We start from the raw sequence: 27,327 nt of genomic DNA on the forward strand, positions 1-27,327 counted from the left end.
AAAACTCCACAGATGCCACTAAAGCACAGTATAGATTCTACCAGCATTTAAAACACCAAACAAATAAAAAAAATTGCTTGGGCCAGGCTGCCCACATAATCATCTCAGGGCAGTCGTAGGATTACAAAACTTATCTTTACATGGACATCAAAATCATGCATTTTTCTTAATTTAGGCAGTGACAAATCAACAATAAATATTCACAGCTTTGTGTTCACTTGCATTAAGACACTTCCTAGACAGCTGAGTACACAGAATGGAAAAGGGATAAATGACTAATGGCAGCCAGACAAACATCACTGGATATTTATACATAAGGAACACTTTCATTTACTTTGGTGCCTGAAGCCTTGGTGATCATGAATAATGTCCAAAAAACTGGAGCAAAATTTCCCCCATGACTTTATTTTATTTCACTATGTGTTAATTGTAAAACTTCATTACTATTGACTGGAAGCTTTAAAAGCTTTCTTCATTCATTAAAATAAATATTTAATACTGGCAGGGGAGGTATTATTTGCTTATTGTAGCTGTAGGACATATTCTCACTATTAGTAATAATATTTTTACATCTGCACACTTCACATGCAAGTGTGTCTGTGTGGATACACAAGTGGGAAAACTTTCTCATTACACTGAAAACTAGTTCATTCCAAATGTGGTTTTGCATGACTATGCTTGAAATTCTGGTTTAGATTAACTTGTTTGGTTCCCACACAACTGTTCAACCACTTCTTTTAAATTACCTTGATGTGGTACAGATTATTTACTATGATTTAATAAAAGCCTCTCTATTTCTTCAAAAACAGAAATTTGAAAACCTGGCTGCAGAGATGTCAAGGAAGATATGTCAGAGAGATTGTTCATTTAAAGTCAAACCACATTTTTTTCTCTAAAGTCTTTTCAGATTCTTTATCAGTTTGAGAAGAGCTCAGGGACCTTTACTGTTGCAAGTTTTTCTCTTTACAATTCTGAGACACAAATACTACTTCATTAATTAATGAGGATGTGTAGAAGAAATATGAGCATTATCTTATATCAGAGATGATAAAAAAAACTTCAAGATTTGTTAGATCAATGGTTTAGAAATTTAATATGAACAAAGAAGTGCTTCTGTTTGCATCTGAATTTATTCAGTGTTAAGAAGTCAATATTTGGGTAGATTTTGTTCCTTACTGAACTTCCACACCAGTTTAATTTGGATTATTGAAATCCAGTTAGTGGTTGTCATATGACAGACATTAATAACTACAAAGGAACTGCTCTGTGTACTCCTGCCCTTAGCAATACATTTTTTGGAGAAGATTCCTTTGGAGGCACCAATTATGGATGTGAACAAGCCCATCTGCTGCCATGCAGGGCTACCTTAGAGATAAAAGCAATATTCACAGTGGTTCAGAGAAGCAGCAGCAGCCTTTCCTCTGATAAGCCAAAAAATGAACTCTAAGTGCTTTTCCTAAGAGCATTTGAGCAAAGTTGAGTGATTAAACCTTTTTGATAAACAAGGATTTTTTGTTTGTTCTGTTAGTATCAACCCTACTACTTTTCCCTTGGAGGAATAGTAAAAATTTTGCTGCTGCAGTAAGTGAATCAAGCTAGAGCAAACACTGGCAGATTGGGAAATTTTCAGTTTGCCTAACAAACAGAAAAGACATAATTTCATATAATATTACAAAATCAAGACTTAGATACTTCATAACACTGAATATTTTTATTGTATTGTACAATTATGTATTGTTCTATACAGACTAATAAAACAAGATATCATAGCCACCCATTGCTCTTTCTTATTCACATTTCTGTAAGCAATTTGGTATCAAAAATACAGTAGAATCAGAATAATAATATTAAGTATTAAGACAGAATAATAATATTAAGTATTAAGACATAACCTCTCCCCCATGTTATTTTCATGAGTCCCATGTCACACTGAGTAAGAGATCTAACTACTGAAAGTATAAATAGAATTAAAATGGCAATTTAAAAGAAAAGACAGTGACTCACAACCAATAAGAGAACATCATCATGGTGATTCAAACCAATGTACAGGCTTCTCTGCTTCTAACTCTTGGTACTTTTTGACAGTGGGAATGGTTTATTTATTTCTAAATATTTTAAGTCTAGCGAACATTTTAAAAGGAATTTGCTAAGAGTGCTGCACTGGCACTAGACTTGGTTTAAGAAGAGATGGTTCTACCTCCTTTTGATGCAATAATCCTTGTTGATTGGAGCCTCAGGACAAGCCTTACCTTTGCAGTGTCTGTGTAGCACATCTAATGCAGCAATGAGGAACTCGTGTGCATCTTGTTGCTCGTACCCTGCTAAATGCCGTGCGTGAGTCCATACCAGGTGCAATAACCTATATGGAATGTGAGGAGATCGGTGCCCAGAGTAAAACTGCTCAAAGCAAAGAGAAGGACATGATTGTTAACAGCTGACACAGCCTCGGTGCATCGCATTATTAAAAAGTCAAATGAGCGCAATTAGTCAAATCAATTTAAACCCTTTAGTTCTGATGGCCTTAATAATAAAGAAGAGAGATAGCTTTTGTCACACACTACTGGAGGAGTGATCTCAGAACTGAGCAGCTCAGTTTTCTCCCCTGAAATTCCATCAATTTGTGATGGATTAGCCTAAAAAATTGTGGGGGTGCAGGGAGTGGGGGAGACAGACACAAACATCACTCACAATTTGCTTAATGATACCACTGGCTTTTATTAAAATAGCCTGGGGAGGAAAGAAAGGAAAAAAATTCCTGCACTTGAAAAGGATCAGCAATTTCATTCACAAATCATGTGAATGAAATGACACCCCCCCTACCAGAACAAACACTGAAGATTAGAATGTAAGATGCTGACTGTCAGCCAATCCCTGACCCACGACAACTCTGCATCCAAATGCTGTGCACACTCCAGTTTTATGGAAAAATTTCTAAGCAGGGCAGCAGCCTCATGCCAGTACTGGCTTTTCAATGTAAAAGGCTTTAAAAACAACTTTATTGAGCCAGCTGTTAGCAGAGCTGAAGGTCCCCATTCAGTCAGTGATCCCCAAAACCAGCTGCCATCCCTGCTCCAGCAGGGTGTCCCCTGCCTGGGAACCTGGTGCTGGACCAGCTCCTGCAGATGCTTCTTCATCTGCTTCAGTCAAAATCTGATGAACTGGCTGCAGAGTGACTAAAACTGCCCCAGGTGATTTTGCCAGAAGCACATTAGAGAGTGCATAGATGAATTATTCAGTCAGCACAGCCTGATGTGAAATACTGCTGCTGCTGGGGGGTGACACAGCTGGGGAGGGAAATCAGCACAGGGCAGGATGACACTGCCCACAGAAACTTTTTTCATTAAAAAATAGCCAGGTCCCACTTGAAAAAACCCAAACAAAAAACACCCCAACCAACCGACCCCCCAAAAAAAACCATGTCAAAAACCCATCCATACTAAGGGTCTGTGTTCCCTGGGTTGAGGTTCAGCCCTTCCTTTATCCCTGCACAGTGCTACCAGTTCCAAAAGTAAAGCAGGGATGCTCATGGTGTACCTGCAGGAGTCAGGAAAGGCCCAGAAGAGTTTATTCCCTTGACAGAATAGCATTTTGTTTTTAATAAGTGAACATTTGTGAGTCATTTTGCCTTCCCTCACCTTCAGCAAAGGTATCTGCCAGTAAATGCTGCCTGCAACACCACAATTATGTTTTCCCAAGATCCTATCAAATCCATGGTGGTTTCTTTTCAGTTACTCTTCCCAAACAGAAAACAGTAAGTGGCAAATACATAGAACAAAAAACAAGATTTAAAGCCCCAGTAGTATATAATTCTCATCCTTATTGGAAAAGTGAGCTTCCTTCTCCAGCCCAGTCTCTGAGCATTTTATCTAAGTCCAAGCACAGGCACTGTGCTACAAACCTGCTGAGAGAAAACACTGTATTTTAAGGGATATGTTGGCAAAAGGCAGCACAATCTTCATTTAGTCCTCATATTGGTAAGGTTTTCTACATGATTTTAGTGTAATTCCTCCCTCAGAAATTTCTTCCTGACAAAATGCTCCACTTTTCCCAAACAAGAAGCTGCACCTCTGCAGCCAAACACCACAAAATGTTCCTATAAATACAAAGATCAATAGTTAACTCTGATGCCAACAAGGATGACACTGAGGGACTGGAGCAGGAGTGTGGTAATTGAAATCTGCTGATGCAGCTGCTGCTCAACATAATTCAGGGAACTGCAGCAATAAAACTTCCCTGTTCTGTCACTCCTTACAATTAGTCCCAGAGCTCTCCGGTCATTTTAACCACCAGCACTCCATGTAATTACTCCACTGCAGACACAAGACCTGCCAGCAGATTTTACATTCTCTGCTGCCACAGTAGAATGAGAAGGATCTGACATGAAGCTTTACCAAATTATTAACTACTATCACACAAAAATCTAGAAATCTGCCCGAAAAGAACGTGGGATGGGAGAAAAGGTTCACTACTCAGATAAATATTAAATAAAATACAGAATCTGAACACATTCAATAACAATATTTTAACTGGAATGTATAAAACATCCATCCCATCTCTGTCATTTCCTTGCTGCTGGGAAAAGCAGCCTATCAGAGCTGTTCCAGTCCACAAAAAGGAAAAGAGTCCATGTAAAGTTTTATTCCAACCTTTTCACTGAAGTGTGCAAATATAAACAATGATGTATTTGCAAGTCACCTTTAAAATACAACTCTTAAACAACTGTTCCAAACATAATTTAAGTCCTTTTTTTGTTTAAATTTGTGTTCAATTCAGCAGTATCAGTTGTTTATATTGGAGAGAACTAGTTTGAGCAATTTCAAAGTGCTGGGTAATACACTGCTTAATTGCTATTCCAGGAAAAAAAAAGGAAGGGGGGAGAAAGGAACAAACTAACCAGAATTCAAAGCCTCCATTCTTACACACAGTCCAAGTAAAAGTAATTTTGTTTTTCCACTTAAAACAATTGCTGCTGAATTCTAGAAAGAATCTATGGAGGATTTAGTAGACTATATGCTTTGTAATTTGCATTATTGTTACCAAAAATATATAGACAACAGTGAGGTTTTAAAACAAAACAAGATCCCACCGTACACATCTGTACTTCTTTCTCCTCCTCCTGCCAAAAACATGCATAGAAGCTTCTCAATTATGTGAATAAACAGATAAATTTGATTTATCCTGTACATGTATCCGCTAAACAGTCTATAAGCTTTGTAATTATGAGTTTATAGGCAGAAATCCTGTACCAGGTTCAAGTCCAATTTGAGGATTCAAAAACTCCTCTTGGAAATTGGTTCTCAGTAAAGACTTTAAATTTTCTGGCAATTTACAATGGATGAAAGGACTGGGCAACACATGGAAGATATGCAGGAGAACACCTTCTGGAGGCTTCCCAAAGAATTATAAAATACATTTTGCTTGCATGAACTCTGTATGTTTTTCACTTCTTTCAGGGAAAAGTACTAAATTTTACTAAATCAGCACAAACTCTATTTTCCATGACAAAATGCAGGGCTTCTGTCTATGTAAAGAGCCTTAACTACATTTTTCTCCCCTCTAGTACCTTTGTTGTAACTTATTTTATACGTAAGTCACTTCAACAGTAGCATCTTCAGATATCAAAGCCATAAATCATCTCCTCCTTTTCCCTCTTGGTCCTCACTTCTCAACTCTTCCCGTGCTTGTGCTGTGCACTGTGCTAAGCTCACAGGGATGAGTAATGATGGGAAAAAGGAAGGGTTTGTTCCTTCCACCTCTGAGTGGATGCACTGCATTCTGCTCTACTCCCATTCCTACTATTCCAGTCACAGAGCACAAGAGGCACAGATCTTCTAATCCTACCCTCCTGAGCAGTCATTCTGGAAAAGATTTAGATAAACCTCAGGGTGTGGACCATCCTGAAATTAATTTTTGTTGGTGAAGCAAAACTACAACACAAACACCAGTAGGTAAAAAGGAGTGCACCAAGCCTTTCAGCCAAAAGGATCAATGAACGGATTCTGTGTGCTATATCTTCCCCCTGTCCAGCTTCACCACTACCTGTTACTCCCAAATCCTCTCCATTCCTTTTCTTATGCAGTGTAAGTCATGCCATGATTCTTTAGAGAAATGGGTTTCATGTAGCACAAAGGAGAATGTTAATTGATGCAGTCAGATATTTTTAAAACAAACAGATCTCAATGCTTGGTGTGTCTGCCAGAAGAGCTACCAGGAAAAAATCACCTCAGTCCTGAGAATCATCTGATAGTCATTACTCACCACCAACCTACTTCAAGGTGGAAGAACTCTGTAGCTTCCTATTTATCACAGAGAAACCACTCAACCTATATATAACTACATGATTTTAAACAAGAAAGAAATAAAGTGGGATGGGTAAATTTTGTTTGAGGCAAAAGAGCAAAACTTGCTTATTTATATATAGTAAGTTTTATTCAATGCTCAAAACAGTCTCCAGTTTTTCTCCTGGAGAGCTCCCACTCAGGCACTCAGCAGATCCCCTGGCATTCCATTTGTCTAAGATCACACCTTCAGAAGAGAAGGGTGGAGGGGAGATGAAATTAACCCTTGCCCTGATTGTCTGTCCCTGGGTAAGATGCTTTGGGATAACCACACCAGTTAATCCCAGTGGGAAAGCTATGTAGAAACAAGACAGAACCTGAATCAAAGCTTCCCTGGTAATTCAATTACAAAGGAATTCTTAACCATAGCACTGAGATCTCCTGGTTTGCCTTCCTTTGCTCAGACCTCAGCTCTGCAAAGGCAGCGACAGAATCTTCATTACAACCATTTTAGAGAGCTGGGATGTGAAACACAACCACCAGTCTGCTCCAAAAATTGTAAGATTTTTGTTTTAATTCTGAATGCAAAGAAATTAAAACTCACTGGGAACAGAACTGTACAATGGGTGCTGACAGAGCCATAAGCACAACAAGGTATTTACTGCTTGTGAGTTAAAATATACCAAGTTGGTTACAGACCCAACAGCTTTGCTTAGGAGGATTCAGCTCCAGTTTTACTTCAAGGAGGTTGAGTCACTTTCTGTGTCCTCCCACAGCACATGGCTGAAGTATTTAATGTGAAATAAGGACAGGGACTATTGCTGTCTGCACAGTCTGGTGTCACAGATACGGCTGTTCTCCATACAACCCCATGTTGCAGAACATTTAATTAATAGAACTAATGCAAGTGTAGGCATGAATTTTGATTTGAAAATGAAGGCTGAATATCCCAAAGTTGTGTATGAAATTAAACTTGATTACAACTGAAACTAACACAGTAACACAAATGCTGCATTTAAGCCTGTTTTGGATAGCACCCTGTTCTTTGTTCCATGCTCACAGTAGAGCAAAAAGCATCCTGAGCCATCAACAGGGCTCCACACACAAAAATGGAAACAAAAATCATTACCTAGAGAGTCTTGATCTTTCCTGCAGCCTCTCAATCTGTAATGTAACACTCATTTCCCCTTTCCCAAGGGATTTTTTAAAAAATGCATGTGTAAATAGTGTGGTGATGTTCATCAGTGTTGAGACTTTGGTATCACTATTTGATGAAAGGATATCAAGAATATAATAGCTCCTTATTTTTAAATAAGCAAAGAGATTTCTGTATTAATAGTCTACAGAAACTGGTATTTCTATACCATGACTGATTTTTTCATCTAGGCATTGTGGTATTTCCCCACTTAACTGCACATCTGGTTTCAATAATCCTACAGCTGCTACCTATTGGTCTGCCTGCCTTTTGTTTTTACCTCCTTTCCTGAGAGACTCGGGAACAATTGAAAAATAGAACAAAAACCAAGAAATGTAACATACAGCTGATGATTGATAAGCAGCATGAAATGTTGCAAATCCTCAGAAGTCTTGAGTATGAGCAGAAAACAACTTTGTACTGGAACAACTAAGGGAGCTTTACCTTCTTCTATATATATTTAACTCACCTGCAGTGAGCAAAAAGAATCATCTCTGGTGAAAAAGGCACAGGAGTAAAATCAAATTGAAAATCACAAGATAAGGGTAAAGCTATTTTAGGTTGGTCCCTGTCAGAATGAACTTCCATGACTGCACATCCACAGAAAACCTGCTCTGTGTACAGACATCTCCAGCAATTTTAAATGCTCCATGTCAGCATGTACACCACAGCTCCTTCTGGTTTTTTGGTTGGTTTTATTTTACTTACCAAGAAAGCAGATCTACCACTGAGGGAAAGGCACAGAACTGGGTTTGTTTTGAAAGACCTCTTAAAACTAGGAGCCCATGTCCACCCACAATCCTTACAATACTCATGTAGAGTTAAGATAGATAATAAGGTTCTTGGACTATTTATTAAGGAGAAGCCTGTGCTCATCTCACACAGCATGAACCAGACTACAGAAAAGACACACTGCAAAGCCAGGCTCCTGAGTGGGAAAGAAGTGCAGCTTGTACAGGGAAGGCACAAACTGTAGCAACACATTCACTTCTCTTTATCCTCCTTCCTGGCCCTTACTGGGTTTGCAAGTAAGAGATGACAGAAAAGATGTTTCTGCTGGTGAACAAGAACTAAATTGAGATCTTTAAATATTCATACAGACCTACATAATCCAGTACCTTAAACCACAAGGATGTATACTGCTGCTTTATTCTCACTCCCATTATCACCTGAAGAGCTCATGACATATTTTCCAGTTACAACTTGCACCTTTAATTAAAGCACACATTCAGCTTTAAGACTAAGGATTCCCTGAGATCAGTCTCAGAAGAACAGGCAGCACTGTAATTATTTCCAACACCAGTTTTGCCTAAACAAGGGTGACTTCACAATAGGACTTAAAAGCCATTAGATTCCCTTTCAGCAGCTGGGTATTTTTGACAGTAAGGTCTCAATCTTTACTGCTTTGTTTTGCTACATTTTGAGGGGAAACACGACTTGCATTCATTTTATATTTGCAAATAGAGCACAATTCCTTTTGGGCTAAGAAACAGCAGCTGTGGCAAGGCAACGCTTTGTGGCAAACAGCACTCACCTCCTGAAAGAGTGTAGACATTTCACAGACCAGACATGAGCTGGGGCTTTGCATTTCACATTTGTGCCTGTCGGAGAGGAAGAAATCTCGCAGCAGTGGAGTGTGGGTAAGTGCCTGGACAATACAGTTCATAAAACATGTGTTCCCAAGATTGATTAGCCCTCGTAGACCTATAAAGACAGAAAGGGGGAGGGGATGCATAAGCATTATCAAGTTAAAAAAATGGTAGATTTGCATTTCTATATAGTTTTCATAATATTGCCATGGATTTATGGTATCACATGCGCACCTCCAAAGACAGTTTTATACTGCTTTAGGGAGACTAATTGGTATTTTTGTACTCAAGTCACAAGAAGCTGCAGAAGCTTTCTGAACTACAGTAGATTTCTTAAATTCTAAGAAACAAGGAAACCTAAAAGTTCAGCAACACCAGTACCATTATTTTGCAATGGGTGTTGTGCTACATGTCACCAAAACATGTCCCTCCCAAGACTGATACCAAAGTGCAATGACAACAACTGCTAAGTCAGTACAGTAAGAAACCAATACATTTAAAGAAACCAGTAAGTTTTCAGATTGTTTAAAAAGCTTTCCCTCATGCAGGTCATGAAGCCAGAACAGGGTTTTTGTACTGTTATAATCATAATCTTTCTAAGACAGGCAGCAAAGGAAACAGCCCTGACAAACCAAGTCAGGCTGTGACATCAAATGCAGACTTCAGAGATTTTAAACCCAAAATATGAACATAACAACTATTAAAAAAAAACTTTGAACAACACTAATTCCACACTCATTTTAGGTAAATTAATCTACAGCATACATCAAAAAATTCAACTTGGCATAAGAGTATTCATCACACCTTAAAGTCAAACGTTCAGTAATGGCCAGAGACAATTCCTTGTGCTTGGAAACCAAGATGTTTCAAGGAAAGCTCTTCTGTTGCACAACAGAAGAGAGGTTAGAAGTGGGGAAAGCTTTTCAGTCATTTGCAAGGTCTAAGTGAAAAGAAAAACATGCTCAAATCTTTGAGTATTCTTCCAAAATATTAACATAATACCACCACACAGGAGCACTAAACAAGAGCACCAGGTGGCCAAGAATGCTTATTTTTAATCAAGAACTTACTTTGAAATGAGATAAAATGCACCGATAAATACAACTCTGGTATTGATTTAAAATCAAAATAGTCATCTTCTGCAATAAAAACAGGATTACTCCAGAAACATTGAAAGAAAACACAACAGGATTACTAGACACAGAACGAGGAATTTCCTTGTCATTCCATGGGATGAAAAAGCCTCTCAGCTGGCAGTGCTGTGGTCATTAGAAGTGGTGCAGTTCCCGTGCAGTACAGCAGATAGTGCTCCAAGGGCTCTTTAGCATCCTGCAGCAGGAGGGGGTGTGGTCCAGTTGCTATGTTACCAGGGAGAACAGCCACCACAGCAGCTTGAAACTGCACCCGGAGCTGAAGGCACAGACACAGAGCACTCCTGAATCTTTTTTCCTGTATCTAAAGCAACATCGACCTGCTTCCAACAGCTTCCTCCTGTTCCTTCTGTTTACTCACAGGACAACGTTTCTCATTACATTACAGTGACTTCTACTGGGCAGAAGCTTGTTGCAATTATTTGCTTGATTTTCATGCTGGGAGGCAATAAGTGTGTGCACAACATTAGCAGAGTGTTAAATAGTTAATTTGTTGGAGCAGCTTGAAATACTGTGTGATGCTTCAGCTTGGTCCACAATCTTATTTCAATTCCCAGTCTGTGTCTCTGCAAACAATGTCACAACAGGAGGAGGTTCGTGCTGTGCAAGTGGAGAAACATTTTGGTACCTCTTGCTTACCTCTCCCCTCATTTTCTGGATTTAAAATTAACTGGATTTATTTAAATCACAGGCTGTGCTCACAGGAGGCTGGAAGGCTCCCTGACATGCATTTTGAGAAGCAGATGATTCTCTCCCTATTTCTCCCTCTGGTTAGCACCAGATTTCAAAGCCAGCCTGTTCAGCATAGAAAACCAGTAGTAAATCAAGAGATTCCCCCTAGCACTTTTTGGTGTCTAATAGAGCAGTCAACAAAAGCAAACACATAAAGGCAGCTTTTTGGAATAATTTATTAAGCATCATTTATTACATGCCTGTGGCTGGACCATCTTTCTCTGTGACCACAAGAATCAAATCTTCCTTAAAGTTGCCACCAGGAGACAGTTACAGGCACCAAACTCAGAATGCTCTTGGTTTACTTTGCTTCCTTGGTCTTTGCTGTCAGTTTTTCATGGATCTAAATGGAGCAATTCATGTACTGGGACTTCACTTGAATGAACCAAGACAAAGCAACCTGCAAAACAGACAAGGCTGAAATGTGAATACTCCAAACCCCAATAAAAATCAGATAATGGTGATTTGTAGCAAAACATGAGAACTTACTCAGTTGAAAAGGGAAAAAGGAAACCAGCACATATCAGTCTTACCCTTGTGGGAGCAATGACTACAGCTGCTGTACAGTCTCTTAAACTGCTGTTTGAAATGAAGCAGGTATGAGTAACTACAGCTCAGGTACTGCATAAGTAATTGCAGCACACTGGAAAACATCAGAATTTGATGTAGGTAAACTAAAGAGCTGACAGAACTCAGAACAACACATCCTCCTGTGCTTAACTTTTTTGGGCAAAAATTAGTTTTGTTGGAAAGAAAAACAGCTAGAAATTAAAGCCTGTACAGCACTCTGGTCAATAACATATTGAAAATGTGAAAGCTTTGTGCCTGCCACACCTATTCCCTCCCCTTTAATAAAGCCTGGCAAGGTTTTTCTGGAACAATCAAGCATTGCAACATGTGGGTCATAAATTAACAGAAATATAATCTGCCAAAACCTCACATGCAGCAGCAGTCCGTTTGTGCTAGAGCACCAACAGTGGTCTCCACCAGGCTCTAATCAGAACACAGTGTCACAGTCTAAGGATTGTCAGCAGGCTCCAACCCCAACTAATAATAAAACTCTGGTACTTTGTAAAACTCTGCTGTGCTTCATAGCATTGTCTTTATTTTTGCTTCTTATGAATTGTGCTGAAATAAGCAAGGGCAACCTGTGAGATACTTAATATTTTCTACACATGCATGTGTGTTGTTGTGGTAAATGTACTTCACGGGAAAGAAATTTTAGCTCTGAACCATGCTGATACAATTGTAAATATTGGAATAAATTAATGCTGCTGAGAAGACAAAATTATCATGTATGCAATAATCATAAAAGAAGGAAATATCCTTTAATCATCATGCATGGAATACAAACACTACTCTCATTCTGCCAAAAGCTGGGCAGGCAGGGCATAGGCAATGGGAAGAAATCTACTTTTGCAATGCCTTGAGCACAGGGAAACCCATCTGGGAAGTTCTTTGTACATTTGGTCTCAAGGCTGGGTTCTGGCTGGCTTACCTTTGTCAGCTTCAATTCTTCCATCTTCTTCTAGGAATGGATTCTGTTTTTCCAATGCTCAAAACAATAGATCTGCAACACTGGGCAACAATGGTTGTTGGGATGCAGGGAGATCCAGAACATTGGTCCTGCCAGTACACCCACTCAGGGGAGATGAAAAATCCAAGACAAGATAAGGAAATTCCACTTCTCCATAAATGTAACTCTACAGCTATTAGAGGTGGGGAAGCAGGGAAATGAGAGGACCACACCTGAACAGAAAATACAGAAAAACCAATCTTGCCCTCATAGAGGAGGTTCTGTTTGCCTCCAAACCCAAGTTTCAGGCTGGGACTGGAAAGACAGCACACAAACCAGTCTGAACAAATGTTGCCACGCAGAATCCTGGGATTTAGTGGAATGAAGGCTCTGGAAGGAAGAGCAGGAGTCAATGGACAATGCACCTTGGTGAGACAACCAGGAGATGGTTCAGAAGCACTGAAGCACAGCCAACCTTGAGAACCTCTCTACACGAAGCCCAGGCTGGCAACCCCTTAGAGCAATCCTTGTCCCCTGCCCCCAGCAGTGTTGGTGCTTCCCTGCAGCTCCATCAGAGGTGTCACAAGTCAGTGCAAGCTGAGGAACAGCTCACTGAAATCTTTAAAGACAGTTCAACATCACACTTGGAAACAAACAGTGCAGCACAGCAGTGAAGATTTCTAGAAGAATTTTGGGTCTTCATCCTACATTCATCCAACAAGAATTGGCAAAAACATTAAAGAGCATTTTTCTGAAAATATTTCAGAAGAGGTCTACCCTACCTCCCAGCACCTAAAACTACCCCCAGATTCTCTCTCAGCTCTCAGGTGTAGAATGTATCACATATGACCTGAATGGAGCTGCCACAAACAGTGGCCCAGTCAGACCCAGAGCTGCTGTTCCACCTGCATGCCAGGAGCAGCAGTTTTGCTAATGGGGTTAGTGACAGCAATTATTTTCCAAAGCTAATCCCTTCTGAAATGTTAATACAAAAATACTCATTTCAGAAAGCAGCAGTATACAGATATGTGAAATTACAAGTCTACACAGGAAAACTCATCACATTCTGTGATACCAATGATCATGTGAGTGACCAAAAGAGCCCCAACCATGCAGTTCTGGTTAATTTATTCCCAACACTTCAGCTAAGCATCCTTTCACAGGGACTGAAACCCACAGCAACTACAGAAGCAGGAACACTGAGTCAAATGAATTAGAACTTTCTCTTCAGAGGTTTTTACAGAACATTTTTTACAAACTTACCAATAACACATTTGGATATTAAATTGTTTTGACAACTGTTTAAGAAAAAGGTACAGAAACTTTTGCCACAGCCAAATTAAATCAAGAAATTTCAACCACATGATCTGAAAAACGAACTGAACAATTTGACTACCTTCAGCAAACCCAGAACATGCAATCTACCCATAAAGAAAAAAAAATCATCTTGGGAGGGAGAAGAGGAAGCAAAAAATTGTGATTCATTGATTCACACTGGCTCATCAGTAGATCTTTTTTTCAATACAGTAGTTTTGACAGCAACACCAAACAAGGGATTATATGACAGATCAAAAAGTGAACACTGAGAGCAATCATCTTCCTTGTTGGGTTACTGCTGAACCAGGTGAAAACAAACTCATGCTCTCTCTTTTTTATTTTTCTGACTTGACTCCTCCTCTCCAGCTATTCAGGACTGCCAGGTCAGTCACTGATCAGTTTGAATCTCTGTAAATCCCTTTGGAAACAAACCACCTTCCCTGAGCTGTTTCACCAGCACCACACACCCACCCTCCACCCCCTGAGCTATTCCATCACCAACAGGCACAACCTGGAGAGCTTCACTCACTCTTCTGCTCCACCAGCTTTTAAGCTAAGCCTTTTAAATCACAAGTCAGAATAGAGTTTTAGAGTAATGCATCTTAATTTAGAAAATGAGATCTGTAATACATTTTTTCAATTTTTTCTATATATGTTATAGTCTATACATGAATATTTCACTGTTTCATTCCATTATCTAAAAATTTCTCTCAAATATCATATATATGTGTGCATATCAAGATTCATAGGCCATGCTGAATCCTGCAGAGAGGCTGAGAGGATGACAGAGGACACTGTATTTAGATAATACTGTTATAAAAATTTGGATTTCTTTTTACTGTTTTAACTATAAGTAAGTATTTTCATTTGTCACTGACAGGAATGAAATAAAAACCAGCCCCTTCATATAATACAGAAGACACTGAGTCCAGAAGCTGTCAGCATAAGACAGTGAAGAATAACTCCTGTAAACAGAGAGAAAATAAATTACAGGACTATTTTAGATACACTACATTGTGTACTGCATCAAAACCTACAAGTTTATCCACTCCTACACAGTAGAAAGGCCAATAAACCAGAAATATTCTTGAATTAAAAAAAAAAAAAAAGTCATCATAGGAAAAAGAAATATTTGAATTTTAAATGAAACCTTTATCTTTAACATTCCAATTTCTAGCTAAAGGTTTCTGGATGACTGCATTTTTTTCTATTGCAATTGAAGTAACAGATTGCTCAACAGCAAAAAATTTGCTTATGTGTACAAAAGGAAACTGTCCAGGAGTTTGTATCCAGTTGAAAACCCTGGAGTCCAACTACAGAAGCTGCTACATTGGAGGGAAGAAGAATATGCCATGAGTGGCACATGTGTTCCAAAATCATTAACTGTAGAGAGAAAACAATATAGTCATTGTTCCTCCTTGGATGTATCAGCAGCACCAGAAGACAAGGACTGTTTATAAGGCTGAATCATCAAACCCCAAAGTTCTCAGTCTTGGTGTGTCACTGCTGTACAGAGTTGGAGGAATTCATCCTCATTACTGACCCGTTTCACTGTTAACACAGCTCTACCTCGAGGCAAAAGCAGCTTAGTCAGTCCTTTTAAAGGAGTGATCCAGACACAATTCACTCCACCTGAGCAAGTGACAACCCAGACCCAAAAGGGGAATGTGTCCCACGCACTGAATGCAGGCTGGCACCTCAACCAGGTGCTCTGGCATGCACTTACTTTTCCTAAGGTATTTGTTCCTGACCAAGGATGGTTTTGTTTTTCTAAAAGAGAGTTATTTCCCACCTTCCAGATTTTAAGTGGTTCAAAATAAACAAAACAACACAGGCGTTCATATTTCCCAGTCTGTAAGAAAAATCTTACCTTATGTGTTTTGATTTAAATCCAACACTTAAAAAGCATGTTCAAGTACTTTATTCAGGCTCACAGGGCAACTTCAAGTCTTTTTCTGGATAATTTCTGGCATATTTGTGTGCAACCGGGCAGTTCTGGAGTGACCTCAGCATTCCTAGGAGACTTTCCAGATTAATTCTTTATGTCGTGTTAGAATTGCCATTCAAGAGTGAATGTTTTTATTCTTTTTCTCCATTAAAATATCCACAAACCCATGAAATGTTACCAAATGGCAACAACCCACCTACATTACATTGCCAAGAGAGATGCACAGTGAGATTTGCAGCAGTTCAGAAGCAGAGGTTAACCTATTTTCTAGCACATCTATGAAGAGGACCTAGCTTATCCACACCACATGGAAACAACAGCACTTACTGAGACACCAAAAATGTTCTTCCAGCATTTAGTTTGCCCCCACGCCTCTTAGTTAACAGGGAATTTATTGCATTCACTATTCTTATTCAATAGCTTCAGTGACATCACATAATACACACTTAGAGAAGGGACAAACCACACCAGGACAGTGCAAACGTAATTGTAAGACAAAACAATAACTCAAGAGCAACTTGTTAAAGAGGAGAAACTATCTGAAATCAATTAAATTCAATAAAAACAATTCTGAAGTAGGAAACAAGGAAAAATTAAGCAGACAACACAAAATAATGAGTAATGGCTACAGTAACTCAGCCTCAACAACTTAATCTTGAACTGTAGTTCTTCTACAAGCAGCATTTTAGAACTTAAGAGGAATATGAGAAGGCCTGGAAGTCACTGTGCTCTGGTGACCGGTGAACCTCAGCTGCACAATGTCTGGAATTGAGCACCCATTTTAAAAAGAAATTATGCAAAGTCAAGAACATAAGTAAAAATTTGTATGGAATTAATATTTGAGACTGGAGAAACAACTGAAGAATCCACTGGTTGAGTTAATTAATTAAAACCAGATAGTGTTGGTGGAGGAACAGCCAGGCTGACAATTTTCAAGTATGTTACAGGCCACTACAATGAGGACTGTAATTAACTCTTGTGACCTACCAAAGCTATAATAAAAAAAGACTGAGCTCACAAGAAGTAAAATTTAATTAGATATTAAAAATAATTGTCTCAGTTAGAAAACATTGCAATGAGGGAGTTTGGGACTCTGAATTGTTGGAGTGGTTCCAAAGGCAGCTCTGTCAGCCCAGTGCACCCAACTCAGGAGAGGTGTTTGATATCCTGAGACTGCTCAGCCATTGCTACTGGTACTGCAGCCTGGCACCAAGCACACAGACCAGCTCTGGCAGGAAGGGCAAGGTGAGGGCACTTCCACAGGACAGCTCAGCCCACCTGATGCCAGCTGCAAAAGAGGTGTCACAGAAAGGATGAATTCACCCCCTGCACACAGCAACGAGTCCCTGACCAGCTTCACCCAGTTCACAGCAGGCCAGGACACACAGAGAGTGCCAGAGGAGAGGGATGCAGGAACTGTCAGTGTCTCCCAAAACCAGCCACCCCTCAACACCTCTCCTGTAACAAACTCCCAATGCAGGCAGGTGGCTAAAAGCCAGAGGCTGAGCAGTGAACAGCCCTCATGCCTGCATCCCTACTCGACTTCATGGCTCTGGAAACCAAAATTACCTACCCTGCTGCCACTCAGGCAAGGTTGGAGAACAGGTAACAACTGCTGCTGGAATGAGGGCTGCTAACTCTCCTCAATGTTATTTTTAGACTGCATAGGTATTCTGTGCATGGGCTTTTGCATTTGTGGCTCAATGCATCACTCTCTCCATTTAGTAATGCAAAAGAAGAGTCACAGGAAAATGCAAAGAGAGCATCTGGCTCTGGTATTTTGGTTCATTACCTTTGTGTCACACATGCTACTGTGTGTCAAGGAAAATTTAAATTTGCAGCTACCAATGTTTAAAATTCTGGAGGAGCTCAATGGAGTCCCTGTATTGTCCTGCACCTTCAAACAAAATCAACTCCGTAACATTGACACAACACTGGACCCAGGCAATCTCTTTGCATTATCCTGTGTCTCCTCTTCTGTTATTTCTAGCAATAAGACAGAAATAACCAGCAACAAATGGAGATGAGATTCAAGAAAGGTTGTCCTTTGCCAGGCTTAGGAGGAAAATGACATCTCTAAGCAATGACTACCAAAGATGGCTTTACTACAGATCCTTCCCCTGAGCAACAGCTTGGCCTTTCCACACATCCCACTTGGACACATTGCTGGAAGAACCTAAGGGCAAGTGACATCATTGGAGCAAACACATCAAACAAGTTACCAAGAGTATGATCCAGCATCAAGTGTATCATTTTATATTATTGCTGCACAGATGAAACCTCCAAGCCAGAAATGACTCCTGAGTATGCACTGTGTGCCAGACACACAAAGTACTCTCTACACTCTACTTCCAGCACGTGTATCTTTGAGCCAATTCCCAAACTGATGATGCCAAAACAGGAGCCTTTCCACTGCCCAGCCGAGTTCCCATTCCCTGCCTTAGGGCACACTCCCTGAGATTTCATTTCCTGGGGTTGCTGTGTGTGCTCAGCAGCGTGCAAGCATCGTGCTCCTGATTCTCTGGATGGGTACTGCTCAGTTAGGATTGTTAAAATTCCTGTTTCTCCAGGCTAAGAGCACTTCACACAAGGCAAGTGATCTCCTTGGATGGTGTGGGCTGTGAGGCTACAGCCTGTCACTGCTTTGCAGTGGCTGCATGCCCAGATTAAGACCAAGTACACAGACAAGGTAGGAGCACTTGATGTCCTCTAAGTTCTCCTTCTGATTTGGTGGCAATTGGCTCCTGTGTGCACACCCTCAGATTGGTAAAATGAGTCAGCAATCCTGAAATATCTGGCAATACAAACAAACAAACCCCTTAAGGTTAATTTTTCATATGGCCTGTGTAAATAGAGAAGCTGTTTCAAGCAAGACAAGGGACTGAAAGTATCTCTTCTCTCTGAATTTAAATTAAGAAACGTGTTTCCAAAACAAAATAAAGCGAGGGGTTTTGACCAAGCCACTAAAAAATGCATTGAATCTTCCACCAAAATCACAGGAAACAGCTGCAGAACTTCTTGAGATGTCACCTGATCTGTCTCTATACCTCAATGTAGAATTAACAGTACCTGTATAATTCCTGACAAATGTTTCTCTAAATTGTCCTTAAATCTCTTCAATTACGAGATTCTGCAATATTCTCTGATGTCTCTTGTATTCTGAAGTGCTACAAGGTCTCATCTTTGTAAACAAACTAAGTCAAAATTTAAGAGCTGCAGCAACATTAATATGGAAGATACACATCCAATAAAAGCTACAGATAAGCTCCCCTAGCGCCAGAGTTTCTGAATTAGAATAAATGCAATGGTGAAAACAGCAAATAGCAGAAGCTCCAAAAAATGAGGGAGGAGACAACTTGTCCAAGATACTGGGTTATCACTGGTTTTCTCTATCTATATGAATTTACTGTCTCCCACAGCAAGCTTAGTTTAAAATAAATGTGGGGGAAAGAAAAAGGGGAGTTAAAGTAAAAGATCTCTGCATTGTGTGAGAGTAGTTTGGAACCTTTGGTAAGTCATCTCACAAGATGAGGACCCTGCATATAAAAGCCTTTTTTTTTCCTTCCCTTCAAGGTCATGGAAAATGCCAGTTTTTATATCTGTAATTTCGTATTTCAGCATTTTTATTGACCATCTGCATTGTGAAATTGTTTTTCTCTCTCAGGTGTCAGGAAGAAACCAATGCAGCATGTGCTCAAACCCAGAAACCTACACAGCATGTAATCATCCACAGCAACAATTTCTGTTTGATTCCCTCAGCTGAAATGAAAAAAAGCTGAAAAAGACATTAAGTTCTGCAGTAGAACTTGAAGGAAAATTCTCTGAATTCCTGTCCTGGCACATCAAGACTCACTGAACAAATCTTGCTTGTGCTTCAACCTGATCCAATCTCTGTCAGGATCTCTGAGCATTGAGAGAACACTGGGGAATGTACACACAAGAGAAGAAAACATCTTTCATATATGTCACTGGAAATAACTATATCATCTAATCTCTTACTAAATATCAAAGCATTCTATGATCCCTGTAAAATATGAAGATCAATGTCTGGAGGAGAAAGACAGAATCATAGAATCCTGGAATGGAAGAGAGTTTGGGTTGGAAGAGAGCTTAAATCTCCAAATTAAATCTCCAAATTCCAACCCCCTGCCATGGGCAGGGACACCTTCCACTGGAGATGTGGAAGCATGTCACAACAAGAGCTTCAGAAACAAAAAGGCACTTATTCCTGAAAAGCAGAAAGAACAACACAAATGTCACATTTAAATATGTGCACTGAACAAAATGCCTTCGTTTACTACTGAAGCCAGAGACCTCTCAACTGTGGTGCTTGTTGTATGCTCAGATATACAAGGCTGAACAAATTTAAAGTTGAATAAAGCTATGGAGAAGCTCTCAAAGCAAACAGGAGCTGCCCTGTCTCACAGACCTTAGAAAGCTCAAGACAATGAAGTCCTAAAAACCAGTACATGAAAATAATCATTCTCATAATTTCTGGAAGGTCAGGAAGAACAGACAGAAAACATCCAGCATCAAAAAAGTAACAGCAGCAGGCAAAGAACAGAAAATATGTTTGTGAAAACGCCTGAATGATGGATCCAGAGCTTTATGACACTGGCCTTTCACAGCCAAATAAGCTGTAGACCCTTCAAGGTGTTTTCCTCTGACAAAAGAAAAGCCTTTATATAAAACAAAACACTTCAAAAGGTGGCACAGAATAAAATATTCTCTTTGCCCTCCCTCAAAGCAGCCAAAGTTAAAAGCTCAGCGAGCTCTTGTGTGCTCTGCACAGAGCACAAGCCTTGCAGAGAGAGCCTTGTGCAGATGGCACCCATAAAGAACAAGAGGTACTCCCACCAAACTGACAAAATAAAATTCACACCCGCAGCCGTCCTTTCCCCCCAATATCACACCATATGCTGCCTACAAGTTTTTACCCTTCCTCCAAACAGATTTCACAAATTAATAACTTAAGGAGCAGGCTAAGCGCCAATGAAATTAAATGCATCCAAATATATTAATATGCACAAATTATTGTTGATGAACTGGCACCAAGCTCGTCCAACAATCCACAACACACAAACCATGCCACATGCTGTTTATGCATATTCCTGCTTTCAGTATATACTGTATCTACCTTCTGGCCACAGAAAACCAACTCTGGAAGCAGACAGGAAAGAGCAGAATGGGAGGTCAGAGTAAATATAATCCAAAAGCAATCCACAAAAGAACAAAACTGAGATGGGGATGACTGGCCTTGTTGAAAACACCATGCTTGCTTGTGCTGACACTGAGTTAATCAGGTGAAAATACAGTGGTAAATTAAGGTTTATTTCAAATTGTTGGTTAGAGAGATGTATGGCTGTCCCATCCCTGGAAAATGTCCAAGGCCAGGTTGGATGGGGTTTGGAGCAACCTGGGATAGTGGAAGGTGTCCCTGCCATGGCAAGGGCTGGAAATGGATGAGCTTTAAGGTCCCTTCCAACCCAACCCATTCTCATGCTAAGGAAACATTGCTGCCCATGGCAAGACAACAGGCACTTGTGTATAACCACTGCAGCTCCATGGGCTAATTCTCAACTTCCACATCTGTAACAACAAATACCTCATCTAAATAAGATACCTGGTTCAGAGTGCCATAATGAAATTCTGGCTAAGTGCTGCTGTTGGGTTTTCCTCGGTAAGAAAATTTAGATTTCCACAAAATCCCATTCAAACACATGACAAAGTCACAGACATCGACTGCATTTTTTATTTAAAGGCTCCTGTCTTGACTGCATACTGAAGTTTACAAAATGACTTAGTGAAGAAAACACAGCAAAGGAAAAAAATTAACTACCAGCAGAGAAAGATGTAAGACAAATAATTGAGTCAACAAACATTTTACACATGAAATCAGCATCTATGAGGGGGAAAAAAAAAAAAAAGGATTTTTGGGTGCTTTTATTAAACTGAATTTAAGTGATGAAGTTTGACCTGAAGAAGTGCAGAACAGTTTACGAAAATCAAATTGAAACACTGTCTGAAAACTAAAAATAATGTGTCTGGATCAGTAACAACCATGGATCTACTTCTAAAAAGCCTAGAGCAGGAAAATCAGGTTTCAGTTAGAAGTTTGGAACATGATCCAAGCCCTGGATCAATAACCTTGTCTTCTAAGGAATTTCCCATTGTGCAAACACACACAGGATATCTTCCTTTGCCTCCAATCCCCAAGAGCCACCTAGAGTTACAAAATTAAAGTATTTTCTATGCAAGTAATAGAAATGGCAATTTTCCAAGACAGGATAACAGAAAAATTCAACCCCAACTGTAATCTGCTGATTTCACATACAATTTGTACAGTCTGCTGGGGTTTTAGCTGACGTGAAATGAAAACATCAACAGGACAGCTCATACACTGAGATATTCCTGAAAGAGGGTTTAAAATTCAAATAAATATTGAGGTAAGATCAGAACCCCCCTCATTCCTCATTGGAGCTGGCCTGGTGGCAACAAGGCATTCTGAGGAAGTGCTGTTCACCAGTCAGCTCTGCAGATGCTGATTGATTTGGGTCTAACAAAAGTTTCTACAACAAAAGTTTGCTCACTCAAAGCATGAAAATGCTGCAGGGACTTCACTGATAACTGGGATGCTCCTAATCTAATCCAGGAACAATTAAATCACAGGTAATCAACTGCTGTGCAGATAAACCACACACAGTGACATTACTGCAGTGATGCAAATTGCTTTCTGGCACCAGCTTTGGAAAACCAGGTGACAAGTTCCCAGACAGTCAATACACAAAAAGGCAACTGCAGCATCCAAGCCAGAATTTCTCCTCACAAAGCCTTTTGCAGAGGAAAGCTTTTGTTTTATACTTATAAAGAGCTAAGTTTACGAAGTTTAACAAGATTTTCTGAAAGCACAGCTCTACAAACCTCAGAGGGTTAATCGCTACTTGTGTTTTAGAATTCTTAAAATATTCACGTCCCTCTAATTTTTCTTAGAATTCCCTGGGAGCTTTAGGAGGAGAAGGCTTTTTAAATTTTTATTTTGGATCAGCTTTATCAATTGTAGACCTAAGAAATATGTTACACAACTGGGTCCAATGGTCAGACATGCTAAGTTTGTGACAAAGTAAAACAGGAACAGAAGGCTCTCCCTATTGATATGAAGGAATGTTTGGGTTTTTTTACCAATCTAACCTTTTAAGAAACATTTTTTCATCAAGAAAACCATTTTAATAATGAAGTTAATACAAATAAAGCCAAAGAGGAAAAATTCACCTGAGTAGTCTTAAAGGTGGTTTTCTTTCCTTCATCACACAGCAATCTAAAAGAATTTAAGAATCAGAGATTTCTATTCAGGATGCACTTTGTGCAGTCATAACTTTAAATATCAAAGTATTACTGCTTACAAATCAATAAGTTAAATTTAAAGCCATAGCTAAAAATGTGGTGCTGTACCAAACCATATTTTTTATTCCATTTTTCCACTTGAGCTACCTTAAGTACCATTCAAGGAGCCAACTTGAGTGCTGGTACATTCACAAAAAACATCCAAGTATTAATGCAGCCTTCAACACTTCAAAGTTAAAGAAGCAAAAATGCTTCTGGCAGCTTGTCTAGAGAATCAGAAATATTTTCCAGGTCACCGTTCTTCTTCCCTTGCCACCTTCACATGGGGGTTCTGCAATATTTATTCCACTGCTCTTTGGCCCATCAGGCTGCTCAGCACTGCAGCTGCAAAACCCACCTGCTAATCCCAGGCAGTTCTGGTTTTGCCACCTCTCCATCCCATCACTCCTGGTGAAGAGGATTTGCTCAGTCTCCTGGAAAGGTTTGTCTCCCCTCTGCCTTTTTTGCAACACTGCAAATGGGAATCCCGGGTGGCTCCTGCTAATTACCCATGTGCATTGGGAGTCTAATTCTTCCTGTTGTTAATACACCCATCTTTAGCCACAAAGTCACTTCATATGCTAATCAGAGAGCAGCTGATCCCAAGCTAATATTTCATATACTCAGGAGGATGGATCTGCTGGGGGTATTAATGACAGCAGAGCAAGATGAGCTTGGAAAATAGTTCCCAAAAGATATTGTATCACTTCTAGTTCAACCCCCTAACAAATAATTTGCTTGTGAATGTGGAGCTTTGTCCCTTCCCTCCCTTGCAGAGGGAGGCCACTTTGCAGACAAGAGGAGACTGAAAAAAATCAGAGTTTTTCTTTTACAATGTTGGAATCTAATTTCATAGCTGTTAAGTCTTACCTAATTTTTCCATGTAAAAGTTTTTGTGTTTATGGGATGCTTGAAACATCAGTTTCAACCCAAAATCAAGATGAGCATTTCTATGAATATTGAATAGTCCAGGACACTAATCAGTCCTGCTGCTGAGAGCAACATAAAATAACCTGGAAAATTTCTACATTCCCCACAATACGCCATCCCTTCAGTCTGATCTGTGGAAAAAGCTGTGGCAACCCAATGAAAAAAATCAGCATGCCAAGTGTCTGAGGTACAACAAGGTCTGAGAATGTCTTAAGCTGACACTGCTTCCACAGAACACGTTTATGGTCTGAGTGGACGTGACATTCCTCCTGAATCTCCTGAAATACAGAAGCTCCATCAAAATGTCAAGTCAGGACACCAGAACATGCAATATCCCACATAAAATCCACACTGCAAGGATTTCTCATCATGGCTTTTTGCCTGTAAGACAACTCAACGTTTCCACTTGGTTAACAGTGTGTTCCAAGTCACTTTGAAGGTGCTTATGTGCAACATTGGGAACAGCCCTGTACATCCCAAAAGACAGGAATCAGCACAGTTTCCACAGCCTGCAGAAGTGCCGAGTGTGAGCTCTCATTTCAAGAGCAATTTGCTCAATGGCAAAATAGAGATTCAAGTCAAGTTACCTGCACTATCTTCTTACTGCATGGAAAAAGTATCTATGAGATGGAAACACACATCATTTTAAAGAGAACCAACGAATAATTATGGATTTCTGTTAAGTTTTTTTTCCTCATTTTTCTGAGGATGTGAACAAGAAGTTCCTTCTTCAATAGGTTTCAAATTGTCACTCAAGTAGAAAAATCAAAAGCTGTGAATTTTACACATTATTTCTTCTGGTGAACTACCAGTTCAAGTCTCCATTATAAGATATTCATCTCATGTCTGAGTATTCTTCAGTTTTAATTCATGGTGCTGATCAAAGACAAAAGATCCTGCAGCTGTACAAAAGTTCAAACAGCTCAAAAAGCAGCAGACACATCCAGCTGTTTTGAGAAGCACCACGAGATTGCTACAAATCTGGGATAAAAAAATATCCCTTCATGTACCCAGAATGTTCAGCCATGGAGTAAACATCCACCTAAATGAGTGTCATGCACGTAATACAGATGTGAGGGGCAACTGCAACAAACATATTGTACCAACTAAGTGTGTTTTAAATAGGACTAACATCAAGTTTAATGTATTTTATTGTCAGGGCTCAAAATCCAATGCGAATCCTTCAAATACAAGTTACGTGCATTGTTTCAAGGCCACACCTGCCCAGGTTTCAGCCTGCTGTCCCACCTAGTTTAGTTATAACTCTGATACACTTGTCTTACACAAATGCTGAAACAAGTGTTGGCACAACCACCATTCCAGGTCATGGCAGAGCAGCGAAATGTTCCACTCTCAAATGGATCTCTGGGGGTAGGATAGAAAGCCACAAACCTCCCCCTGGCCTTCCTCTTAAAACAGCTTTGAAAAGAGCATTTTATGCATAAAAGGCAGCTGGTTATGTTTTAACAGACTCTTGTGTAAACAGAAGTGCTCAACAGATGTGCAGCGCCTATCAGAGATGGTTATCAGCATCATTTTCACTTCCAGAAGCAATAAAACTGGACATCATGCCTATTCTCTGAGCCATTTACCTACCTCAGAAGATAAACTGGATTCACTAATATCTGCTATGGGATTGATAAAAAGAATTGAGTACTAGAAAAAGAGAGAAACAAGACTGTCCAGCTACTGCAGCGTTTCAATCTGCAAATAGGCTCTTCACTGATCTGAAACTGCAAACAGACAAGTCAAAGTGAGGGGAGGAAAGTCAAAAAGACACTGAAGCAGATTTATATTTAGCAGCAGGTTAGGTGGAGAGAAAAGGCTCAAGGACAATGGCAGCTCTTTTCTTCCTTGAGTTAAACCCCCAATGCATTTTTGTGAAAGAAAGCAAGTCTTCTGCTTTTAACTGCAGCCCAAAACTGCATTATGGCTCTTGGGTGCTTTGATTTTTTTCTTTACTTTCTAAATCTCAGCACACAGGCAGCTCCAGGGCTCAGCAGAACTCTTAAAAGCAGGCCTGCAGAAGTGAAGAGATCAGTCATTTCCCTGTCCCCGTGCTCCTGCAGCTCCCCCGCCCAGGCAGCCGCAGATGAGATTTCACGCAACCACACACGGCCTTTTTAAACAGCCTGAAAGATTTAAAATCCTCCAAGAGCAAGCAGAGCATTCCTTCTGATTGGAAAGAGAAACACTGAAATGTGCTTCAGTTGTTCACAAAGGTCACTGTAACCTTCAAAAGTCTATCAAACTTCTTCCCCCCTCCCCAGCTCTATTATCTTTACAAATTTGTAATGTTCTTTACAAAATATACTGGAGTTTCTCAGAACACAAATCACAATGTGAACATGATGTAAGCAATCTTTGCTTAGTTAATTTTTCCTAGGCTGCTTAAAGTTTCCAAAGTCCAGATGTTTTTCCAACTGTCTTCCCTGTCCCATGACTGCAAAAACATAGGTTCTTTAGAATTACCATTTTATATACATTTTCAATGTAGTCTGTGCTTCTCAGTCCATTTTTTCCAAATAAATATACACATACTTTGGATTAAATGACTTACTGCATTAGAAACATGACATTAGAAAGCTTTAGAAAATATATTCAGTGTATTTTGACAAATGCAAACATGCTGAAAGCCTGACATGTTCCATGAAACAGTAAAGAGCGTTAAAATTGTGGAAAAAAATAGTTTCTTACTTGCAATGTCTATGGCTACACCTCCAACCTTGTACAATTAACAATCTTGTACCGTTAACCATTATTTCCAAACTTCACCATTAAAATGTTACTGTGCATTTAACAGCATAGGAAAATGCCCAATAATCGTAATCCGAGCTTGTCAGGGAGCTAATTTTAACCCCCTGCTACCCAAGCTAAAAACAGCAGGGAAAACATTGGAAGAACTGTTAATTTTTATCACCTTTACTCAAATATTGTCCAGCCAGAAGCAGTTGCACACACTTCAGAGAATTCTTTGCTCCAGACCACTGAACTCTTAAGCATTAAACCTTTGAGATGCATTTCAAACCTGCTATTTGACACCACTGGAGAAATAAATTCACTTTTTAGAGCTCATATGAAATTGAAGAGATCCCATTTAGAGTGTAAAACATGAAGTAGGAATGTGGTCCTCTGCTAAACCAGATTTACCAATAGACTGCTTTGTTAAGGATGCATCAACTACATGATTTCCCTTCCCATCCCTGCACGGGATCTCTGATGAAGGCTGAGTTGAGATAGTATCAGTGATTTCTCATTACAAGCATATTGTCAAAAAAAAGATTGTGTTTT

At 39.7% G+C, this 27,327-nt stretch overlaps 1 protein-coding gene across 6 annotated transcripts in view; it reads right to left on the reverse strand.

Moving 5' to 3' along the window:
• The window catches only part of USP22 (ubiquitin specific peptidase 22), an 88,232-nt gene that overhangs the window by 15,279 nt on the left and 45,626 nt on the right, over positions 1-27,327 (reverse strand). For all 6 annotated transcript variants that reach the window (XM_021549780.4, XM_021549797.4, XM_085592130.1 and 3 more), the window contains 2 exons: positions 9,008-9,177; positions 2,250-2,397 (listed from right to left, as the gene is read on the reverse strand). In XM_021549780.4, coding sequence (XP_021405455.1) covers positions 2,250-2,397; positions 9,008-9,177 — 318 coding nt within the window. The remainder of the gene's footprint in view (positions 1-2,249; positions 2,398-9,007; positions 9,178-27,327) is intronic.

Source organism: Lonchura striata, chromosome 14, assembly GCF_050655825.1.
Source record: "Lonchura striata isolate lonStrDom1 chromosome 14, ASM5065582v1, whole genome shotgun sequence".
NCBI lineage: Eukaryota > Metazoa > Chordata > Aves > Passeriformes > Estrildidae > Lonchura > Lonchura striata.